General features: G+C 44.1%; 2 protein-coding genes across 2 annotated transcripts in view; one reads left to right on the plus strand and one right to left on the minus strand.

Moving 5' to 3' along the window:
* IFT140 (intraflagellar transport 140) overlaps positions 1–20,777 on the minus strand; it is a 99,796-nt gene that overhangs the window by 30,305 nt on the left and 48,714 nt on the right. The window lies entirely within an intron of this gene.
* The window catches only part of TMEM204 (transmembrane protein 204), a 35,260-nt gene that overhangs the window by 3,194 nt on the left and 11,289 nt on the right, over positions 1–20,777 (plus strand). The window contains exon 2 of the mRNA XM_034430280.3: positions 9,994–10,149. Within this exon, the coding sequence (XP_034286171.1) occupies positions 9,994–10,149 (156 nt within the window). The remainder of the gene's footprint in view (positions 1–9,993; positions 10,150–20,777) is intronic.

The following is a 20,777-nucleotide window of genomic DNA, read 5'->3' on the forward strand; positions in this document are numbered from 1 at the left end:
CTTTCTTCCTCCAGAATATCACAGCCAAATCTGTTTCAGAGATGGAATTCTCTGCTATGTGGTTTGGTTTTGTGGTTTTGTTTGGTATGTCTAGTTTGATGAAGAGAAGGACTAGGGGAGACATGATAGCAGTCTTCCAATATCTCAGGGTCTGCCACAAAGAAGAGGGAGTCAAGCTATTCTCCAAAGCACCTGAAGGCAGGACAAGAAGCAATGGGTGGAAACTCATCAAGGAGAGAAGCAACTTAGAACTAAGGAGAAATTTCCTGACAGTGAGAACAATGAATCAGTGGAACAACTTGCCTGCAGAAGTTGTGAATGCTCCAACACTGGAAGTTTTTAAGAAGAGGTTGGATAACCATTGGTCTGAAGTGGTGTAGGGTTTCCTGCCTAAGCAGGGGGTGGGACTAGAAGACCTCAAAGGTCCTTTCCAACTCTGTTATTCTATTCTATCCTGGGCCATGTATATTTGCCTTCATTAGTGAGAAACTATTTTGTAAGACTATTTTGGCGACCAAAACAAGTGTGGCCTTACCAAGGTCTTATAAAGTGGTATTAACACTTCACGTGATCTTGATTCTATCCCTCTGTTTATGCAGCCCAGAACTGTGTTGGCTTTTTTGGCAGCTGCTACACATGGCTGGCTCATATCTAAATGGTTTTCCACTAGGACTCCAAGATCCCTCTCACAGTTACTACTATTGAGGAAGGTACTATATATACGGTACCTATGCATTTTGTTTATCTTCCCTAAATGTAGAACCTTGTAAATGTAGAATGTAGAACCTTGTAAATGTAGAAGGATAATGATGCGAGATTGAATTTGGGTCGGTCACCGGGACCACAGATCCAGCATGAAAGAATGAACTGGCTCAGAAGAAAGAAAATGTTACGGAAACCCATTGGTTGCAAAACAATTTGTCCCAAAGGTGCTTTTTTTCAAGAGGCAACTGGACTTTCTGGTTTTTCTTTGAAGGCGTTTCGCTTCTCATCCACAAAGCTTCTTCAGCTCTGAGAAGCGAAACGTCTTCAAAGAAAAACCAGAAAGTCCAGTTGCCTCTTGAAAAAAAAGCACCTTTGGGACAACCATGACCTGATCTCCATAGACATCAAGAGACTTGCTTTAAGAGTAGCCAGGATGAAACTGAGGGAATCTAGATGTCTTGGCAACTGGCATGTACTTATGACTGTTGATCATGTGATCCCCTTTTGCAACCTTCTGACGAGCAAAGTCAATGGGGAAGCCAGATTCACTTCACAACCGTGTTGCTAACTTAACAACTGCAGTGATTCACTTAACAACTGTGGCAAGGAAGGTCTTAAAACGGGGCAACATTCACTTAAGAACTGTCTTGCTTAGCAACAGAAATATGGGGCTCAATTGTGGTCATAAGGTGAGGCCTAATTGTGCTGACATCAGGCAATTTAGACAAGAGTACAGATGGAGACAGAGTCACATAGAGAGAGAGAGAGAGACAGACAGACAGACAGACAGACAGAGACAGAGAGACGAGAGAGACAGAGAGACAGACAAAAAGAGAGAGAGAGAGACAGACAGAGAGACAGAGAGAGATACAGAGAGAGAGACACAGAGAGAGAGACAGGAACAGAGAGAGACAGAGAGACCAACAGATAAAGGAAGAGAGAGACAGAGAGACAGATAGAGCGAGCGAGCGAGAGAGACAGACAGAGAGAAAGTCATCTGTATTTTTGTAGTTTTTGGTGCAGTTCTCATGGCTGGAAAAATTCCTTTAATCCTGATTTTGGCCCCATTAGATTGGCACAGGGCCATCCTCTCAACTCAAGAATTCTACTCAAGAATTGCCACTATTGTTTGAGAAGCATGTCTGTGTGCCTTTACTGAATGATTTTTATAAATAGAGGGATTAGCTACAACTCAAGAGAAATAACCAGAGAAAGCTGTTTCCTATCACAGCAAATGAAAGAGAATAGGAAGACGCTTAGTTAGGGGGAAGAATAGTTGGTTCAGGGTCTGCGGTTGATGGCGGAAAGGAAAAGGAAAATGGATCCTGCTGGAACTTTGTTAAAGAGTCAATTCCATCCCTTATTCTGCATCCCATCATGTCCCATCAGGCTTCACAGAAATCGGGGAGGGGGGGAGGGGGAAATGACACCTTTTTCTCCATTGCTGCTCTGCAAGAATAGAATAGAATAGAATAGAATAGAATAGAATAGAATAGAATAGAATAGAATAGAATAGAATAGAATAGAATAGAATAGAATAGAATTTTTTATTGGCCAAGTGTGATTGGACACACAAGGAATTTGTCTTTGGTGCATAGGCTCTCAGTGTACATAAAAGAAAAGATACGTTCGTCAAGAATCATAAGGTACAACACTTAATGGTAGTCATAGGGAAACAGTCAATATAAATCGTAAGGATACCAGCAACAAAATTACAGTCATACAGTCATAAGTGGGAAGAGATAGATACTAGTAAGGAAGAGAATAATAATAGTCAAATAGTCTTAATGAATAGTTTGACAGTGTTGAGGGAATTATTTGTTTAGCAGAGCGATGGCATTGGGGAAAATCTGTCCTTGTGTCTAGTTCTTCTGGTGTGCAGTGCTCTATAGTGTCGTTTTGAGGGTAGGAGTTGAAACAGTTTATGTCTAGGATGCGAGGGGTCTGGAAAGATTTTCCCAGCCCTCTTTTTGACTCGTGTAGTATACAGGTCCTCAATGGAAGGCAGGTTGGTAGCCATGGTTTTTTCTGCAGTTCTAACTATCTGTTGAAGTCTGTGTCTGTCTTGTTGGGTTGCAGAACCAAACCAGACAGTTATGGAGGTGCAGATGACAGACTCAATAATTCCTCTGTATTTTGGTGCCCCGTTTTTGATGCCCCGTTTTGGACCTGGAAAGCCTCCTGCACCAACCTGCACTCCTCCGTGCATGCGCCCTGCCCCCCCGCGCATACACACGTATGTCCCCCGCATGCGCCCCACCCCCTGCACATGCACGGCAGAGACTCGAAGACCAGCTGGCCGGCGGGAGGCACGCACACATGCGCCGTGGAGATCGGCTGGAGCAACTGCTGGCCCATAGGTTCGCCATCACGGACATAGGGCAAAACGCACCGAATAAATTTCTCACTTAGCAAGCATAAGCATGAGCCGAGGTGGCGCAGTGGTTAGAGTGCAGTACTGCAGGCTACTTCAGCTGACTGCTAGTTCAGCAGATCAGCGGATCAAATCTCACCAGGCTCAAGGTTGACTCAGACCTTCCATTCTTCCGAGGTGGGTAAAATGAGGACCCAGATTGTTCGGGGGCAATATGCTATTTAGTATACTGTCTTTGGTGTAAGCTGCCCAGAGTCCTCGGAGAGTGGGCGGCATAGAAATATGACAAACAAACAAACAAACAAATAAATAAATAAGACAAACAAACAAATAAATATGACAAATAAATAAATAAGACAAATAAATATGACAAATAAATAAATATGACAAATAAATAAATAAGACAAATAAATAAATAAGATAAATAAATAAATAAATAAACTCAATGGGCTCGATTGTGGTCGTAGTTCGAGGGCTACTGGTACTGGGGATCATTTTGAAAGCAGCAGCCGCACGATTTAAAAAAAAATAAAAATGAGTCCAGGAGCCAAGGGCGTGAAAGTTTCTTTCAAAAGACACAGGAAAGAAGCAGGGGATGGAAAGCTGGTTTCCTACAGACTGGGCGAGGAGGAGCAGCGAGGCAAGGCAAGGCAAGGCCGGCCTTATTATAGCTCTTTGGGTCAAGCGTTCACGAAGAGGGGAGTGGTGCGGAGCGAAGAGGGCCTACGTGATCTGCAGGGAGTGCTAAATATAAACACCTGTCCAGTTGAATTATATGATTTACAGAAGTACGTTTCCCAGATGAAGTGATGGGGGGGGGGAGGGGAGAGGAGAGGGGGAGCCAGGCCAAAGGCACAGCCTGCTCTGTGTGGGAATGGGAAAGAAAGAAATGTTTACAGAGGCAGCAGACCAGATAAATGCTGGGATTTATTAATCACGTCTCGGAGGCTTTGGAAAACAGCCAGGCCAAAAAAAAAAAAAAAAAAAAAACCATCTCGGAGGAGTTCTCCAAAACTTTAAAAGTTCTTGGAGGTTCCTGTCTTCTTAGACCGAAAAGGAAAAAAAAACCAAAAACCCACAACTTTCTAAGATCAAAACTGGTCCTCCTGCAAGGGCTCAAATTTTGGATGAGCCCAGATTTTTTTCTTTTTCTTTAAGTAGCTCATCTTGGGTTCTTTTTCTTTGACTAACAGAGTTGGAAGGGACTTTGGAGGTCATCTAGTCCAGCCCCCTGCTCACGCAGGAGACCTGTACTAGGGATTCGAAGACGCCGAACTGCAACCTTTCTGATCGACAAGCTCAGGGTCTTAGCCACTGAGCCACCTAGTCAGGCTTTATTGAGCTCTTCAACAGCCCCCACCCCACCCCCGGTAGACCAACCATGGATAAATCCAAGAAAAAAAAAAATCATATGAAAACAGAACGTTTAATTCAACTACCTTTGCTAGTTTAGCGGCCGCTCAAGAAATAGGCATGGCAAAGGTTTTGTGGCTCCCGGTGTTTTCTTTTCTGTGGGAAACGGGTCCAAATGGCTCTTTGAGTGCTTAAGGTTGCAGACCCCTGGCTTAGAGTGTGGTGTGAAGTCACCCATTTTTGCTTTTTAAACTTGGCTTCTGGTTCAACTATTGGGCGAAGCCAGTTCGGTTCCGTTTTATTCAATAAGCCACGGTTAAAGAAACCACAATTTTAGGATCACGCCTGACTCCTGCCGAAATCCCGACCTAATTTCACACATTGCTTACGGGACCTATTTGAGACTTTTAAAAATATAACTTCCTTGTGTTATTTCAATGAAAAAGATGTGGGGTCTGTGTCAGAAGGAGAACGTAAAGGAAAGATGTCTAATTTGTTGTTCCTTAAAGGTAGTCCTTGACTTACAACCGTTTGTTTGGTGACTGTTCGAAGTTACGACGACACTGAAAAAAGACACTTATGACCGTTTTTTCACACGTATGACCATTGCGGCACCCCCATGATCACATGATCAAAATCTGGATGCTTGGCAACTGGTTCATATTTATGACAGTTGCGGTGTCCCAGGCTTGTGTGATCACCTTTTGCGACCTTCTGACGAGCAAACTGGTTGCTGGGTTCACTTAACAACCGTGTTGCCATCTCAACAACGGCAGTGATTCACTTAACAGCTACGGCAAAGAAGGTTGTACGATGGAGCAAAGATCGCTGAACGGCTGTCTCGCTTCGCCACAGAACTTTTGGGCTCAATTGTGGTCGTAAGCCGAAGACTACCTGTATAGCCAGCCTTTTATTCAGAAGTGCGAAGCAATGAATGTTGTCGCGCCTTCTTGTTTTTCCCCACAACAACCGCTCTGGAGGTAGGGTAGGCTGAAAAACAGTGAGCTTCTATGACCGAGGAAGAATTAAAATTAGGTCTTGCTGCTCTTGGTCCAAAGTCTTAAAACAGAGGTGGGCTGCTGCCGGTTCGGGCAAACCGGTAATAGTTCCAATCACCGGCTGGGCCCACCCAGTTGCCCCGGCGTTATCCCGTCTTATATATCTCGCTCTCTGGCTTGCTTGTCCCGCCCACGCAGCCCAGCTGATTGCTGCACCTTGCCCGCTCTCCTCACCGCGGCTGCCCGAGAAGGTGTGCTGGAAGCCGCGCGCAGGAAATTGCTGTGTTTGAAGCCGCGCGCAAGCGGCGGAAGGCGCACGTCTGAGCGAAACGAGCGTGCGCACGCACGCTCACATTTTCGGTTCTGCACTAGGCGAAACTGGTTGTTAAATTATGTGAAGCTCACCTCTGCCTTAACCACTATAGCGCACTGCCTCTCCAATATCTTTTTTAAACAGCGTATCGATTGTCTTTCCCGGGATTCAGAGTTGAAAGCGAGAGCCATCTGCACAAGCCTCTGGAGGCAGAGAATTTGATGCAGCAAATTCGGTTATTCATTCGATTTGATAGGACACTGAAATCTGATAACTCTTGTGTGTCTCCATGTTTACACCTTCCTGGCTCGTGTTCAAGCATTGCACACATACACTCTTTCCTCTTGTGAGGGGAAAAAGCCAATTTAGGTCAGGAAAACAGGCTGACTGATTTAGGAGCCCATAGCTATTTCGGCCTAGGAATCAGCTGCCACTGCTCTCATGTAAGAGCCTCGATATATCCTTATAAGCGGCATTAAGTGGTTTTGAAGCAGAGAGATTAAGCCATCCTGTTCAGAATAAGAGGTGGAAGGGACCTTGGAGGTCTTCTAGTCCGACCCCCTGCTGAAGCAGGAGACCCTATACCAGTGATGGCTAACCTTTTCCGGACCGAGTGTCCAAAGCTCAAGCATGGGCACGCTCGAATCTGCGTGCACCCTCGAATCCCTGCGTGTGCGCCGGAACCCTCAAAATGCAATGTGGCACAGCCCCCTGCACGCGCTCTGCTCCCTGTGCACCCCCCCCACATATGCCTCCACATGTACACGCACGTCTCCCACATGTGTCCCGACCCCCGGCAGACACCTGAAGACCAGCTGGCCAGTAGGAGGCATGTGCGCATGCGCAACAGAGCTGAACTGAGGTGATAGCTTTAGTGCCATCAGAGAGGGCACTGCGTGCCACTTCTGGCATGCTTTTTTTTTAAAAAAAAAATTGATTTATATGCCGCCCTTCTCCAGAGACTCAGGGTGGCTTACAATGCATTAAGCAATAGGCTTCATACTCTTTGTATATTTTATACAAAGTCAGCTTATTGCCCCCACAATCTGAGTCCTCATTTCACCTACCTTAGAAAGGATGGAAGGCTGAGTCAACCTTGAGCCTGGCGAGATTTGAACTTGCAGTAATTGCAGACAGCTGAATGTTAATAACAGTGCTTTTAGTCTGCTGAGCCATCAGGCTTGCCATTTTATTTATTTATTTATTTATTTATTTATTTATTTATTTATTTATTTATTTATTTATTTATTTTAATTTAATTTATATGCCGCCCCTCTTCGAACACCCAGGGCGGCTCACAATACAATCAAAAAATCACTATAAAAACACTTAAAAATTAAAAACATTAAAGATTAAAAATTAAATTAAAAATTAAAAACATTAAAGCCATCACGGCCCTATACCATTCCAGACAAGTGGCTGTCCACTTCTCTTCTTAAAAACCTCATGGGATGGAGCACCTACAACTTCAGTCACAGATTGATTGTTCTCACCGTCAGGAAATTTCTCCTTCTAGGTTGGTTCCCTCTTTGGTTAGTTTCCATCCATTGTTTCTTGTCTTGCCTTCTGCCGCTTTGGAAAATAGGTTGACTCCCCTTCTTCTTTGTGGCAGCCCCTCAAATATTGGAACGCTGCTATCATATCACCTTCTGGTCCTTTTTTTTTTTTTCCACTTTTCTAGACGTATCCAATTCCTGCAACCGTTCTTCATATGCTTTAGCCTCCAGTCCCCCTAATTATCTTTGTTGCTCTTGTCTGCACTCTTTGCAGAGTCTCTACATCTTTTCTAGAATATGGTGACCAAAACTAGATGCAGTATCTAAGTGTGGTGTTACTAAGGCTTTATAAAGTGCTACTCACACTTCCTTTGAACTCTATGCTAGGTTAAGTAAGCCATGGTTCAGTTAACTATAAGTATTTAACTTGTAGTTGGACCATAAGGAAGGCTGAGCGCCAAAGAATGGAGGCCTTTGAACTCTGGTGCTGGAGAAGACTCCTGAGAGTCCCTTGGACTGCAAGGCGATTCAACCGGTCGGTCCTAGAGGAGATCAACCCTGACTGCTCTTTAGAAGGCCAGATCCTGAAGAGGAAACTCAAATACTTTGGCCACCTAATGAGAAGGAAGGACTCAGTGGAGAAGAGCCTAATGCTGGGAATGGTTGAGGGAAAAAGAAGAAGGGAATGACAGAGAAGGAGGTGGCTGGATGGAGTCACTGAAGCAGTCGGCGTGAGCTTAAATGGACTCCAGAGGAACGTTGTCCATAGGGTTGCGATGGGTCGGACATGACTTCACAACTAACAACTATTAACACTTCATGTGATCTTGATTCTACTCCTCTGTTAATGCAACCTAGGATTGGCTTTTTTGGCTGCCTTCTGTAACAGAAGTCTCCTTACTGAACTGACGTGCCTCACGCACACGGACATTTGCACGTGTCCTTTGGCTCCTGGGGGGTAAAGTTTCCCAATCTTCTCCATGGAATTCCCCCCCCCCATGGAACAACCTATTGACAATCAAACTAGGCTTCTGTTAAGAAATATCACCCCAATAATGCAACATGGATTGTGAAAATACTTAAACCGTGTACCAATGATTTTGTTTCAAAACAAATGAAATGTTTACGTGAGATGATTCCTTCCTTTGTTATGAGGGATTATAGACGATTCATTTATACATGGTTATCAGTGGTGGGTTGCCCCTGGTTAGGACCGGTTCTATAGAACTGGTAGTAAAACCTGCGGGAGGCTCCGCCCACCGACCCTGACGTCATCAGGAAGCTTCTGCGCATGTGCAAAAGCTTCTGCGCATGTGCGGCCCTGTTGCAAACTGGTAGTAAAGGTAAGTAGAACCCACCCCTGATGGTTATAGACGGTGGTATTCAGCCGGTTCGGAACGGTTTGGGTGAACCGGTAAGTGGTGACCTGTGGGCCCGCCCCCCCGCCCGTCCTCCACCTGCCCTCCCTGGCGCTATGCCATCCTATTTAGCCAAGTTTTCTAAGCCACATGCATGTGTGCAAGTCGCACGCTCGAGCAAAGCACATGCATGGAAGTGCATGCTCACATTTTTGGTGTGCGGTGAACCAGTGGTAAAATTATACGAAACCCACCTCTGGTTATAGATAATTGATTCAGTCCACTTCCAATTTCTTAAATTAGCCCCCTGAAGTCCCAACGGCGAGCAACATGAGGGATAGAAATGATGATAACAGAAACGCACGTGTGAGATTTCAGACAGGAGGCGTCCAACCTCTGGAACAATGCCTGGAAGCTCGCCTTACAAATGTCTCGTTTGCAAAATAAACACGAGTATTATCCTTTCGGAGATTGCATGTTCATGCTTCTCAAGGCATGGACAGGATTCCCAAAAGTACAACTGGGGCTTTTAGGAAGTCCAATAAATAAATAAATAAATAAATAAAAAATGCCTGACTAGTCTGCCTAGGCGATCGGATGATGTTGTTGTCGTCGTCGTTCAGTTGCAAAAAGTCGTATAACATTATAAATGTTTGTACTGATTTACTTATAGATCGAATTGTTTATTCCAGGGTCTTCGTAGTATTCTGGAGGTTTGTTATGTCACCTCCGCTCTTCTTACTGTCAATCCATCCCATTTGTTGGAAGTCAGAGGATACCAACACAAACTGATGTTGTTGGCACATTGTGGCCTGCCGATGGGCACGTTTGAAAGACCTGTGGGTAGCGCATAGCCCTTTGAATTTGTCCCAAAAATCAGATCAGTGCTGACTGGTTTTACCAGACAGGCAGCCCTCAACTTACGACGATCACAATCTAGCCCAAAATTTCCACCGCTAAGCAAGACAGTTGTTAAAACGAGTTCTGCCCCCATTTTACCGCCTTTTGTGCAACTGAATCATTGCAGTCATAAAGTCACACGCTTGTTAAGTGAATCTGGCTTCCCCGTTGACTCTGTCCATCGGAAGGTCGCAAAAGGGGATCACGTGGCCCCCCCCGGGACACTGCGACCGTCATAAATGTGAATCAGTTGCCAAGCATCCGAATGGAAATCGTGTGACCGGTGCGAATGCCGCAACGGTCGTTCAGTGTGAAAAACGGTCGTAAGTCACTTTTTTCAGGGCCGTCGTAACTTCGAACGGTCGCTAAACGAGCTGTTGTAAGTCGAGGACTACCTGCATCTAGGTCCTGATTTTCAGAGCACCCTTTTGAGTTTAAAAAATGGGAAAGTCCCACTCCTGCTAACTAACAGGTTCCTTTCTCACCATTGTTTCAGTGCAATTCGATATGATGCGTGCCTGCAATTTGATTGCCACCGTCGCCTTGACAGCCGGGCAGCTCCTCTTCGTGTTGGGATTGGTAGAACTGCCCATCATTTCCCAGGATACCCAATGGTGGGAAGAAGCCATCGCTGCCGTCTTCCAGCTTGCCAGTAAGTACCTTCGGTTGCAAAAGCTGAAAACTGCCTCGCCTGGGAGAAACCAAAGGGCTCCCGGTTCAAAAACTTTCCGGTTAGGGTGGAAGCGTGGCACAAGTGGGTAGGAATCCCTTCCGTAACTACAACCGCGGTGGAGATAGAAAGGATGCCCCCCACCACCACCGTTCCTTCTCCACTCGAAAATAAAAATAGAGGGTGGGGAGAACTTCAGTGGAATGATGGAGTTCCTCTAAAGCAGAGGTCTTCAAACGGGGCAGCTTTAAGACTTGTGGACTTCAATTCCCAGAATTCTGCTTGGTGGCCAAGAATTTTTTCTCCTTTTTTCAAGATGAATAAATGTGTTTCTAGGTTACTGTGAGCATCGATCATGCTATGATGCTACTCTCTCTCTCTCTGTCTCTCCCTCTCTCTCTCTCTTTGCTCTACTCTCTCCCTCTCCCTCTTTCTTTCTGTTTTTCTCTGTCTCTGTCTCTCTCTTTCTCTCTCTCTCTCTTTCTCTCTCCTTTTGCTCTATTCTCTCCTCTCTCTCTCTTTCTGTTTCTCTCTGTCTCTTTCTCTACTCTTACTCTGTGTCTCTCTCTCTTTCTCTCTCTCTATTTTTGCTCTATTCTCTCCCTCTCCCTCTCTCTTTCTGTTTCTCTGTCTGTCTTTCTCTTTCTCTCTCTCTCTCTCTTTGCTCTATTCTCTCCTTCTCTTTCTCTGTTTCTCTCTGTCTCTGTATCTTTCTCTCTCTCTCTTTCTGTCTCTTTCTGTCTCTTTCTCTCTCTTTTTGCTCTATTCTCTCCTCTTTCTCTGTTTCTCTCTGTCTCTTTCTCTCTCTCTCTTTCTGTCTCTCTCTCTCTTTGCTCTATTCTCTCCTTCTCTTCATCTCTCTATTTCTCTCTGTCTCTGTATCTCTGTGTGTGTGTGTCCCTTTCTCTCTCTGTCTCTCTCTCCCTCCCACTCCCCCCCCCGCTCTCTCTCTCTCTCTCACCACCTCTCCCTCTCTCTCTCCCTGTCCTATTTACAACGGTCGCAGTTTCCCGGGGTCGTGTGAACCCATGTTGAGACCTTCTGACAAGCAAAGCCAACGGGGGAGCCAGGTTCATTTAACAACCATGTTTCTTAGTTAACAATTGTAGCGATTCACTTAACGACAGTGGCAAGAAAGGTCGCCAAATGGGACCCAAACTCACTTAACAACTGTCTCGCTTAGCGAGGGAAATTTTAGGCTCGGTTGTGGTCATACGCTGAGGACTACCTGTACGGTAAAACCAGTTGGCACTGATCTGAACATTGGGTCAAATTCACAGAGCCCCATGAGCTACCCACAGATTTGTTTTTTTTAAAAAAAAAAAAGAGATTGGACAAGGATCGGCCCCGAATGGTGTAGAAGACCTCCAAAGCCCCTTCCAACTCTGTTCTTCTGTATTACTAGAAATCCTGCCTCCATTTCCCCCACTCCTTCCCATCAAAGGCAGCTTGAGCTTCTCTTCCCATTGCTCTGCCCGCCTGCTGTCCGAGCTCTGCTCCCTCTGTTTTTTGTTTTTTTTTTCGCCGAGAGAGGAAATGCATTTTGGCTGGGTTCAGATTTGTTGTTTCATTGACAAACAGTACAAGAGGGCGGCCGTGTGCCTTTCTTCTATCAGGGCTGCTAATTTTAGACCAGGGATATATTTTTTTTCCTAGGCTACAGTCTGTTTTAAACACAGTCAGAGAGAGACAGAAGGGCGCCAGGATTTCCCGACACAGGAGAAGGAAATGCCTGCTGTTACCTGTTATGCAAGCTGAACCTTGAAATCCTCAGCACTGGAAAGTGGAAAGGGGAGAGGGAGAGAGAGAGAGAGAGAGAGAGAGAGGGAGGGAGAGAGGGAGGGAGGGAGAGAGAGAGAAGGAAAAAGAGAGACAGAAAGAAAGAGAGAAAGAGAGAGAGACAGAGAGAGAGAGAAAGAGAAAGAGAAAGAGAGAGAGAAAGAAAGAGACAGAGAAAGAGAGAGACAGAGAGAAAGAGACAGAGACAGAGAAAGAGAGAGAGACAGAGAGAGAAAGAAAGAGACACAGAGAGAGAGAGACAGAGAAAGAAAGAGACAGAAAGAGAGAGAGACAGAGAGAAAGAAAGAGAAGAAAGAGAGAGAGAGAAAGAGACACAGAGAGAAAGAGACACAGAGAGATACAGAGAGAGAGAGAAAGAGAGAGAGAAAGAGAGAGAGAAAGAGAGAGAAAGAAAGAGACAGAGAAAGAGAGAGACAGAGAGAAAGAGACAGAGACAGAGAAAGAGAGAGAGACAGAGAGAGAAAGAAAGAGACACAGAGAGAGAGAGACAGAGAAAGAAAGAGACAGAAAGAGAGACAGAGAGAAAGAAAGAGAAGAGAGAAAGAGAGAGAGAGAGAGAAAGAGAGAGAAAGAGAAAGAGGGAGAGGGAGAGAGAGAAATTGAAGTTAGAATTGCAATGCTATGAAGAGCAGCCATGGTGAGCCCCAGGATTGAGCCTGAGGTCTGAAAAGCAGAAGAACGAAGGGAAGGATGATGGTGGGGAATGGAAGGATTGATACTCCTTGCAGACAGCTGGTCATTTGCATTTTTTTAGAGGGTCGTTGAAGCACTCAGAGGTTTCTGTGTTCTCAGGGTCACCTGAGTGGTGCAAATGGTTCCTGTAGTCCGCAATTTGTCCTCTGGAAATCCATTCCTACTCCCACACCTTTCCAAGGGTGCTCATCTCAAATTGTATGGCTAAAAGTCTGTAGAGATTCTCACTCCTCCAGGTCATGGTTGTCCCAAAGGTGCTTTTTTCAGGAGGCAACTGGACTTTCTGGTTTTTCTTTGAAGACGTTTAGCTTCTCATCCAAAAAGCTTCTTCAGCTCTGACTGGATGTTGGGGAATGGAAGGATTTATACCAGTGGTGGGTTGCCCCCCCAGTTCGGACCAGTTTGCAAGAACCGGTAGTAAAACCAGCGGGAGGCTCCGCCCACCGCCCTGGATGTCATCATCCGTGATCTGCGCATGTGCAGAAGCTTCTGCTCATGCGCAGAAGCAAGACGCGCGTGTAAACAAAGCGAGGGCGCGCGCACAATCCCGTTGCGAACTGATGGTAAAGGTAAGTAGAACCCATCCCTGATTTATACTCCTTGCAGAGAACGCAAATGACCAGCTGTCTGCAAGGAGGATAAATCCTTCCATTCCCCACCATCCAGTCAGAGCTGAAGAAGCTTCTTGGATGAGAAGCGAAACGTCTTCAAAGAAAAACCAGAAAGTCCAGTTGCCTCTTGAAAAAAAAAAGCATCTTTGGGACTCATCGGAAAAGATGGTGACGTTGGGAAAGTTGGAAGGCAAAAGGAGAAGAGGAAGGCAAAGGATGAGACAGTTAGATAGTATCATCAATGCAAAGATTATGATTTGGGACAAATTCGGGAACAGGGGAAAAGAGGGCCCGGTGTGCCATGGTCCATGGGGTCACGAAGAATCGGACACGACTTAGCCACCGAACAACAACCTGGTGTAAAAAATACTAGATCCAAGAAAAGAAAGCTAAAATCTCCAATATGTACAGCATGCCGACCTTCAGATTCAACTATTTTTGGTAACTTTTCTCTCTATTCTGATGTGGCCAGTCCTGGAATGCTGGTTCAAAATCCACATCTGAGAAATGTTTATTGGATAGAACAAAGAAGACAAACTCCAGTAATATATTCCATATGTTACCGTATTTTTCAGAGTATTTATTTATTTTATTTTATTTGATTTCTATACCGCCCTACTCCCGAAGGACTCAGGGCGGTGCACAGCCAAACAATAAAACACATACATACAAAATTTAAAAGTAGGATAAAATCAAATTAAATATTTTTGGCCCCGACAAATTTAAAACCCCAAACTTTTAAAACCAATTTAAAATTGAATGTATAAAATACTAAAAGATATTTAAAAATTAAAAATCTTTTATAAAAGAGGGAGAAAATTAGGCCAGGTCCGCCTGGTGAAATAGTAAGGTCTTTAAAGCGCGGCGGAAGGTGCGCAGATAGTATAAGACGCACCTTAGTTTTTGGGGAGGAAAATAAGAAAAAAGCTGATTGGTGGGTGGATCGCCCTCCCGGAATACCCCCAATCAGCTGTTCCCAGAGGTGAACTTTAGCAACAGGTTGGTTGGTTGTGAGCTCTGTGCCTTGCCTTTTTTTTTTCTGCCTCTGAAACTTCTGAAACTTTGTTTCAGAAAAAACTTTTTTTTTCTGCCTCTGAAAGCCTCCGAAATAGAGCTTCAGAAAAAAAGGCTTCTTTTCTGAAGCTCTGTTTGGAGGCTTCTTTTCTGAAGCTTCTTTCAGAGGCTTTTTTTTTTTTAAGCTCTGTTTGGAGGCTTTTTTTCTGAAGCTTCTTTCAGAGGCTTTTTTTCTGAAGGACTATCTGTACTCTGTTCAATCTCCTTTCTTTGGTATTGGTATATAGATTAACCTCTTCCGATCTGTTGGTTATTGTGTCATTCTCCAGATTTTTTAGCATAGTTTGGTTAGAAACTTTACTGATTCTTCTTTTGTTGCTTGCCATATTATTTTAGATAAAAGCCTTTCAGAGGCTTTTTTCCTGAAGCTTCTTTCAGAGGCTTCTTTCAGCCTCTGAAATCTCCGTTTGCGAGGCTGGGCGGGGCTACATTCAGAGTATAAAAGCACCCAGATTTTCACCCTCTTTTTTGGGGGGGTAAAAGGTGCATTTTATACTCCGAAAAATACGGTAGTTTGGGAGTGCGTGGGTTTTTAAATCAGCCTTTTGTGTTGAGGTGCAGAATGAAAATATTCACATATTAACTTGCGCTGTCTCTGAATGAAGGAACAACAAAAATGATATCCCTTGGCCGTATCCGCATCTTACATGGATAAAACGCAAAGGGCAGGTTTTCACTACGTAGTCGGGCTTTGAGCTAAAGGTGTGAACACAGCCTATGCCTACAACTTGGTAAAGCAGCTTTGTTTTCCAGAATCGCAGCTTTGTGAGTCCAGAAAACGATGGGGTTGTCTTGCACAATAGGTGCTGTGTTTGTATCTTTGCACCCTTCTGAAGCAGCCAGGGGTGAAATCCACCAGGTTCTGACAGGTTCTGGAGAACCGGTAGCGGAAATTTTGTGTAGTTCGGAGAACCGACAAATACCACCTCTGGCTGGCCCCAGAGTGGGACGGGAATGGAGATTTTTCAGTATCCTTCCCCTGGAGTGGGGTGGGAATGGAGATTTATGAGTTTGGTGGTTTTCTTGCAGACATTTCATTTCCAAGAGTAATAGCAATAGAAACAGCATTTAGACTTATATACCGCTTCACAGTGCTTTACAGCCCCCTATAAATGGTTTACAGAGTCAGCCTATTCCCACCCACCCCAACAATCTGGGTCCTCATTTTATCGACCTCGGAAGGATGGAAGACTGAATCAACCTTGAGCCATTCAGGATCGAACTCCTGGCTGTGGGAATGCAGTGTTAGCCTGCAATACTGCATTCTAACCACTTGTGCCACCATGACTCATTACCCAAACTAGATAATGTCACTGGCACTGATGATGTTACCTAGTTTGGTAATGAAATGTCTGCCAGGAAACCACAAGCTCAGAGAGCACCAAGGACCCCACAGTTGTCTTCCTTCCCCTCTCCCCCAAACTCCATTCCCTTTTAGCATTGATCATATTACCTAGTTTGGTAATGAAATGTCTGCAAAAAAGCCATCAAACTCAATAGAGCACCAAGGACCCTGAATATTCTCTTATCTGCATAACTATCAAGATCACATGAAGTGTTAGTACCACTTTATAATGCCTTGGTAAGGTCACACTTGGAATACTGCTTTCAGTTTTGGTCGCCATGATGTAAAAAAGATACTGAGACTCTAGAAAGAGTGCAGAGAAGAGCAACAAAGAGGATGAGGGGACTGGAGGATAAAACATATGAAGAACGGTTGCAGGAACTGGGCATGTCTAGTTTAATGAAAAGAAGGACTAGGGGAGACATGATAGCAGTCTTCTAATAAATATCTCAGGGGCTGCCACAAACAAGAGGGAGTCAAGCTATTCTCCAAAGCACCTGAAGGCAGGACAAGAAGCAACGGGTGGAAACTAATCAAGGAGAGAAGCAACTTAGAACTAAGGAGAAATTTCCTGACAGTTAGAACAATTAATCAGTGGGACAACTTGCTTGTAGAAGTTGTAAATGCTGTAATACTGGAAGTTTTTAAGAAGATGTTGGATAACCATTTGTCTGAGGTGGTGTAGGGTTTCCTGCCTCAGCAGGGGATTGGACTAGAAGACCTCCAAGGTCCCTCCCAACTCTGATATTATATATATGATATGATATGAAATTATATTATTATATTACACTGTTTCCCCCAAAATAAGACATCCCCTAATAAGCCCAATCGGGCTGTTGAGGGCCTGGCAATAAGGCCAAGTGCTTATTTTAGGGTTCAAAAAAATATAAGACAGGATCTTATTTTCAGGGAAACACGGTATATTGTATTGTGTTGTGTTGTGTTGTGTTGTGTTGTGTTGTGTTGTGTTGTATTATAGTATAGTATAGTATAGTATAGTATAGTATAGTATAGTATAGTATATATTTATTATATTATATTATATTATATTATATTATATTATATTATATTATATTATATTATATTATATTATGTTATGTTATATTATGTTATATTATCTATTCTAGTGGCTCTGAAAACTTTATTTATTTATTTTAAAGAAATAATTCCAAAATTAACAGCAGCAACAACAAATAGAGTTGTTGTCATAACAGCAAGCCTCTCAGATGAGGGAACAGCCAACGGCATGACGTACACATATTCATTTGGCCCGGAGCTTTATTTCCATTCTAGCTTCAGAGTCTGCAGACCTTACACCTGGTCGCATCCCAAAAGAGGAGAAACGTTACCAGAAAGCAGAAGGTTTGAGCCAAACCTACCTCAAATACCCCAAACAAAACTCTGACTTTGGCAAGCGAACCCTGACATGATGGCTCCCAGCCCTGCCTCAATTTGACTTCAGCCACCTGGGTCCGTCCTCCAGAGTTGGTGCATCCTTTTTTTTTTTGGAAACAAAACAAAACAAAACAAAACAGAACCCTAACAAAATACAACTTTAGGAAGGAAAGAGGGAAGGAAGGACTCTTGCCCTGGCAGTTCCAGGACTGGACAGACAGCTCTTCACACCTTACAGGAAAGAGCTGTTTGCTTTGGAAAAGGAGGGTGGCGAAATTGAAAACGGTTTTGTGCGGAGAGAGCTTTGAACTAACACCCATAGGTTTGCTTCTGGAAGTTTCTCTTTTAGAGAGTGTCTATGGAGATTCTCAGTCATCCAGGTCATGGTTGTCCCAAAGGTGCTTTTTTCAAGAGGCAACTGGACTTTCTGGTTTTTCTTGGAAGACGTTTCGGTCCTCATCCAAGAAGCTTCTTCAGCTCTGACTGGATGATGGTGGGGAACGGAAGGATTTATACTCATTGCAGAGAAGGCAAATGACCAGCTGGGGACTGGAGGCTAAAACATATGAAGAACGGTTGCAGGAACTGTCTAGTTTGATGAAAAGAAGGACTAGGGGAGACATGATGGCAGTGTTCCAATATCTCAGGGGCTGCCACAAAGAAGAGGGAGTCAAGCTATTCTCCAAAGCATCCGAGGGCAGGACAAGAAGCAATGGGTGGAAACTAATCAAGGAGAGAAGCAACTTAGAACTAAGGAGAAATTTCCTGACAGTGAGAACAATGAATCAGTGGAACAACTTGCCTCCAGAAGTTGTGAATGCTCCAACACTGGAAGTTTTTAAGAAGATGTTGGATAACCATTTGTCTGGAATAGCATAGGGTCTCCTGCTTGAGCAAGGGGTTGGACTAGAAGACCTCCAAGGTCCCTTCCAACTCTGTTATTCTATTCTAGCTGCCTGCAAGGAGTATAAATCCTTCCATTCTCCATCATCCAGTCAGAGCTGAAGAAGCTTCTTGGATGAGAAGCGAAACGTCTTCAAAGAAAAACCAGAAAGTCCAGTTGCCTCTTGAGAAAAAAAAAAACTCTTTTAGAGAGATTCACGTATGAAAACACGACCGTGTTCTGCCACCAATTGCCTCCCACCAGCCAGTTCGCTCTCACAGAGAGAGCCTCCTCAGGGTGCCGTCGGCCAGACAATGTCGGCTGGTGACCCCCAGGGGGAGAGCCTTCTCTGTGGTGGCACCTACCCTCTGGAACAATCTACCCCCAGAGATACGAGTGATCCCAGACCTCCGGACTTTTCGTAGGGCCCTTAAAACCTACTTCTTTCAGTTAGCCGGGCTGTCCTGATTTTATGGTGGGTTTTTAAAATTTGAAATTGGTTTTAAATTGAAACATTTTAAATTATGGGCCAAACTTATTCAATTATTTTAAATCTATTTTAACTTTTGTGTACAAATGTTTTACTTTGGCTCTTCACCGCCCTGAGTCCGAAAGGAGAAGGGCGTTATAGAAATCTGATAAAATAAATAAATAAAATAAATAAATAAATAAAATAGGAAAAAAAAACCAACGATGCAGAAGTACAGCGAACAGCGGACTGCTGCATCTGCTCGTAAGTGGAAGAGCATTGAAAGCAATCTCACAGTCCAAGAGGAACATTCCCGAGTATGGAGATCTGTGAAAAGAGCAGCAGGGATGACAACGGAAGTCGCACGTGGGACATTGGTAGGGAACAGAGGTGGGATTCACTTACCGTCCCTACCGGTTCGTAAATGTGAGTGCATGAGCCACCTCTGCATATCTGCACCGCCTTCTGCGCGTGTGCAGTAGTCGTGCATTACGTTTGGGTGGGTGGGTGGAGCCTCCCGCAGTTGCCGCTATCGGTTCGCGCAATCCAGACCGAATTGGCTGAATCCCATCACTGGTACGGGGTCGGTTACACTTAATCCAAAACTGCGTCTCACTTATTTTGGCCATGTCATGCGGGGGAATTCACTGGAGAAAGCAATTACGTGTTGGGAAGAGTTAGCAGTAAAAGGTAGTGCACTGGTTAGAAGGCAGCATTGCAGGTTAACTCTGCCCACTGCCAGGAGTTCGATCCTGACCGGCTTAAGGTTGATTCAGGAAGCAGAAATGGTGCAGGGCAGGGGTCTGCAACCTTAAGACACTCAAAGAGCCATTTGGACCCGTTTCCCACAGAAAAGAAAACACCGGGAGCCACAAAACCCTTCCCGTGCCTGACTATTTCTTGAGCGGCCACAAAACTAGCATATGTAGTTGAATTAAGTGTTCTGTTTTCTTCTGAAACTTTTCTTTTCTTGGATTTATCCATGGTTGGCCTACCGGGGGTTGAAAAGCTCAATAAATCGCGTGCCAGCGTGTGTCGCACATTGGTGGCGGTGATGCATATTTTGAGTGACAGGGAGCCGCGGCAGAGGAGTGAAAGAGCCACATGTGGCTCCAGAGCCGCAGGTTGCTGACCCCTGGTGTAGGGCCTCTTGCTTGGGCAGGGGGTTGGACTGGACAGACCTACAAGGTCCCTTCCAACTCTGTTAATCTAATTCTAAGTTCTTAAAGGATTCGTGACAGACAGAAGCAGCATCAAACAAGCTTTGATCCTGTTGTGCAACATGGAGTCGCTTATCTCCGGCCGCTGTCTTGTTTTATTTTATTTGGGGGGGGTTGGGGGGGAAAGTTTGATTCCGAGGAAACAGCACGACAGAAACAAAGATTAGAATTTGCACTTTAGCATTAGATCTGGCTCTCTGCCAGGACCATTCAAACAGAACACCGGTTCTTCGGATCTGAAGTACAAGGCTCACAAAGTAAGGTCTTTCTCTACTTCTCCTGTCCAATCACTGACACTGTCTCTTCCAAATTTCTTCCTCGACTCCGTTATCTGTTTCCTTCCTCAACGGAAAAGCAACCCACATCCCAATGCTGGTTTGTTTGGTCAGGGATGAGAAAACAAGTCCGGATAAACAGTATATAGCAGACTAAAAAATAAACACCAACCCATCGTTTTTAACTGAAAAATGAACGCAGGTTGTTGTTTTTTTTTTAAAAGAACCCGTGAATATTTTGCGCAATTTTTTGTTGTTGTTTTAGCAGTTTTAGAAGTTAGGATACTGAAAAGCAATTTCTTTGCTTTGCACTACAAAAAAAAAAATAATCACAGATAACAAATATTTTCATCATGCTTGTGCGTGGCTACTAAAAAAAACCATTTTCGTATTTATAAAAATACGCTTTTTAAAGTAAAAATGGTACATGTGTGTGTATGTGTATATATACACACATATATAAAATCTGCTGTCTAATTAACTAGATTTAGTTGCAAGTCAATTAATCAAGCCAATTAAATACTGCAATTTCTTATATCTGTTACTTTTAGAGTCACTGCCAATTGGGCAGTATGCAAATTTAAATAAGAAGAAAAGGATCGAAGAGGGGAAAAAAACTGGAGAAAATCCCAAAATATAAAGACTTACAAATAGAAGTAGAAGGACTGTGGCAAAAGAAAACAAAGATAGTAGCAATAGTAATTTGGGTGCAATCCCAAAACTTCTGGAGCATCCCTTGAACACTATTGGCATTGACAAACACACCATCAGTCAATTGCAAAAGGCAGCTTTAGTTGGAACCGCTTAAATCCAGAGGCAATACTTTTAACACCATCAAAGAACAT

Source organism: Pantherophis guttatus, chromosome 14 (genome assembly GCF_059756535.1).
Source record: "Pantherophis guttatus breed Tessera chromosome 14, ASM5975653v1, whole genome shotgun sequence".
Classification (NCBI taxonomy): domain Eukaryota; kingdom Metazoa; phylum Chordata; class Lepidosauria; order Squamata; family Colubridae; genus Pantherophis; species Pantherophis guttatus.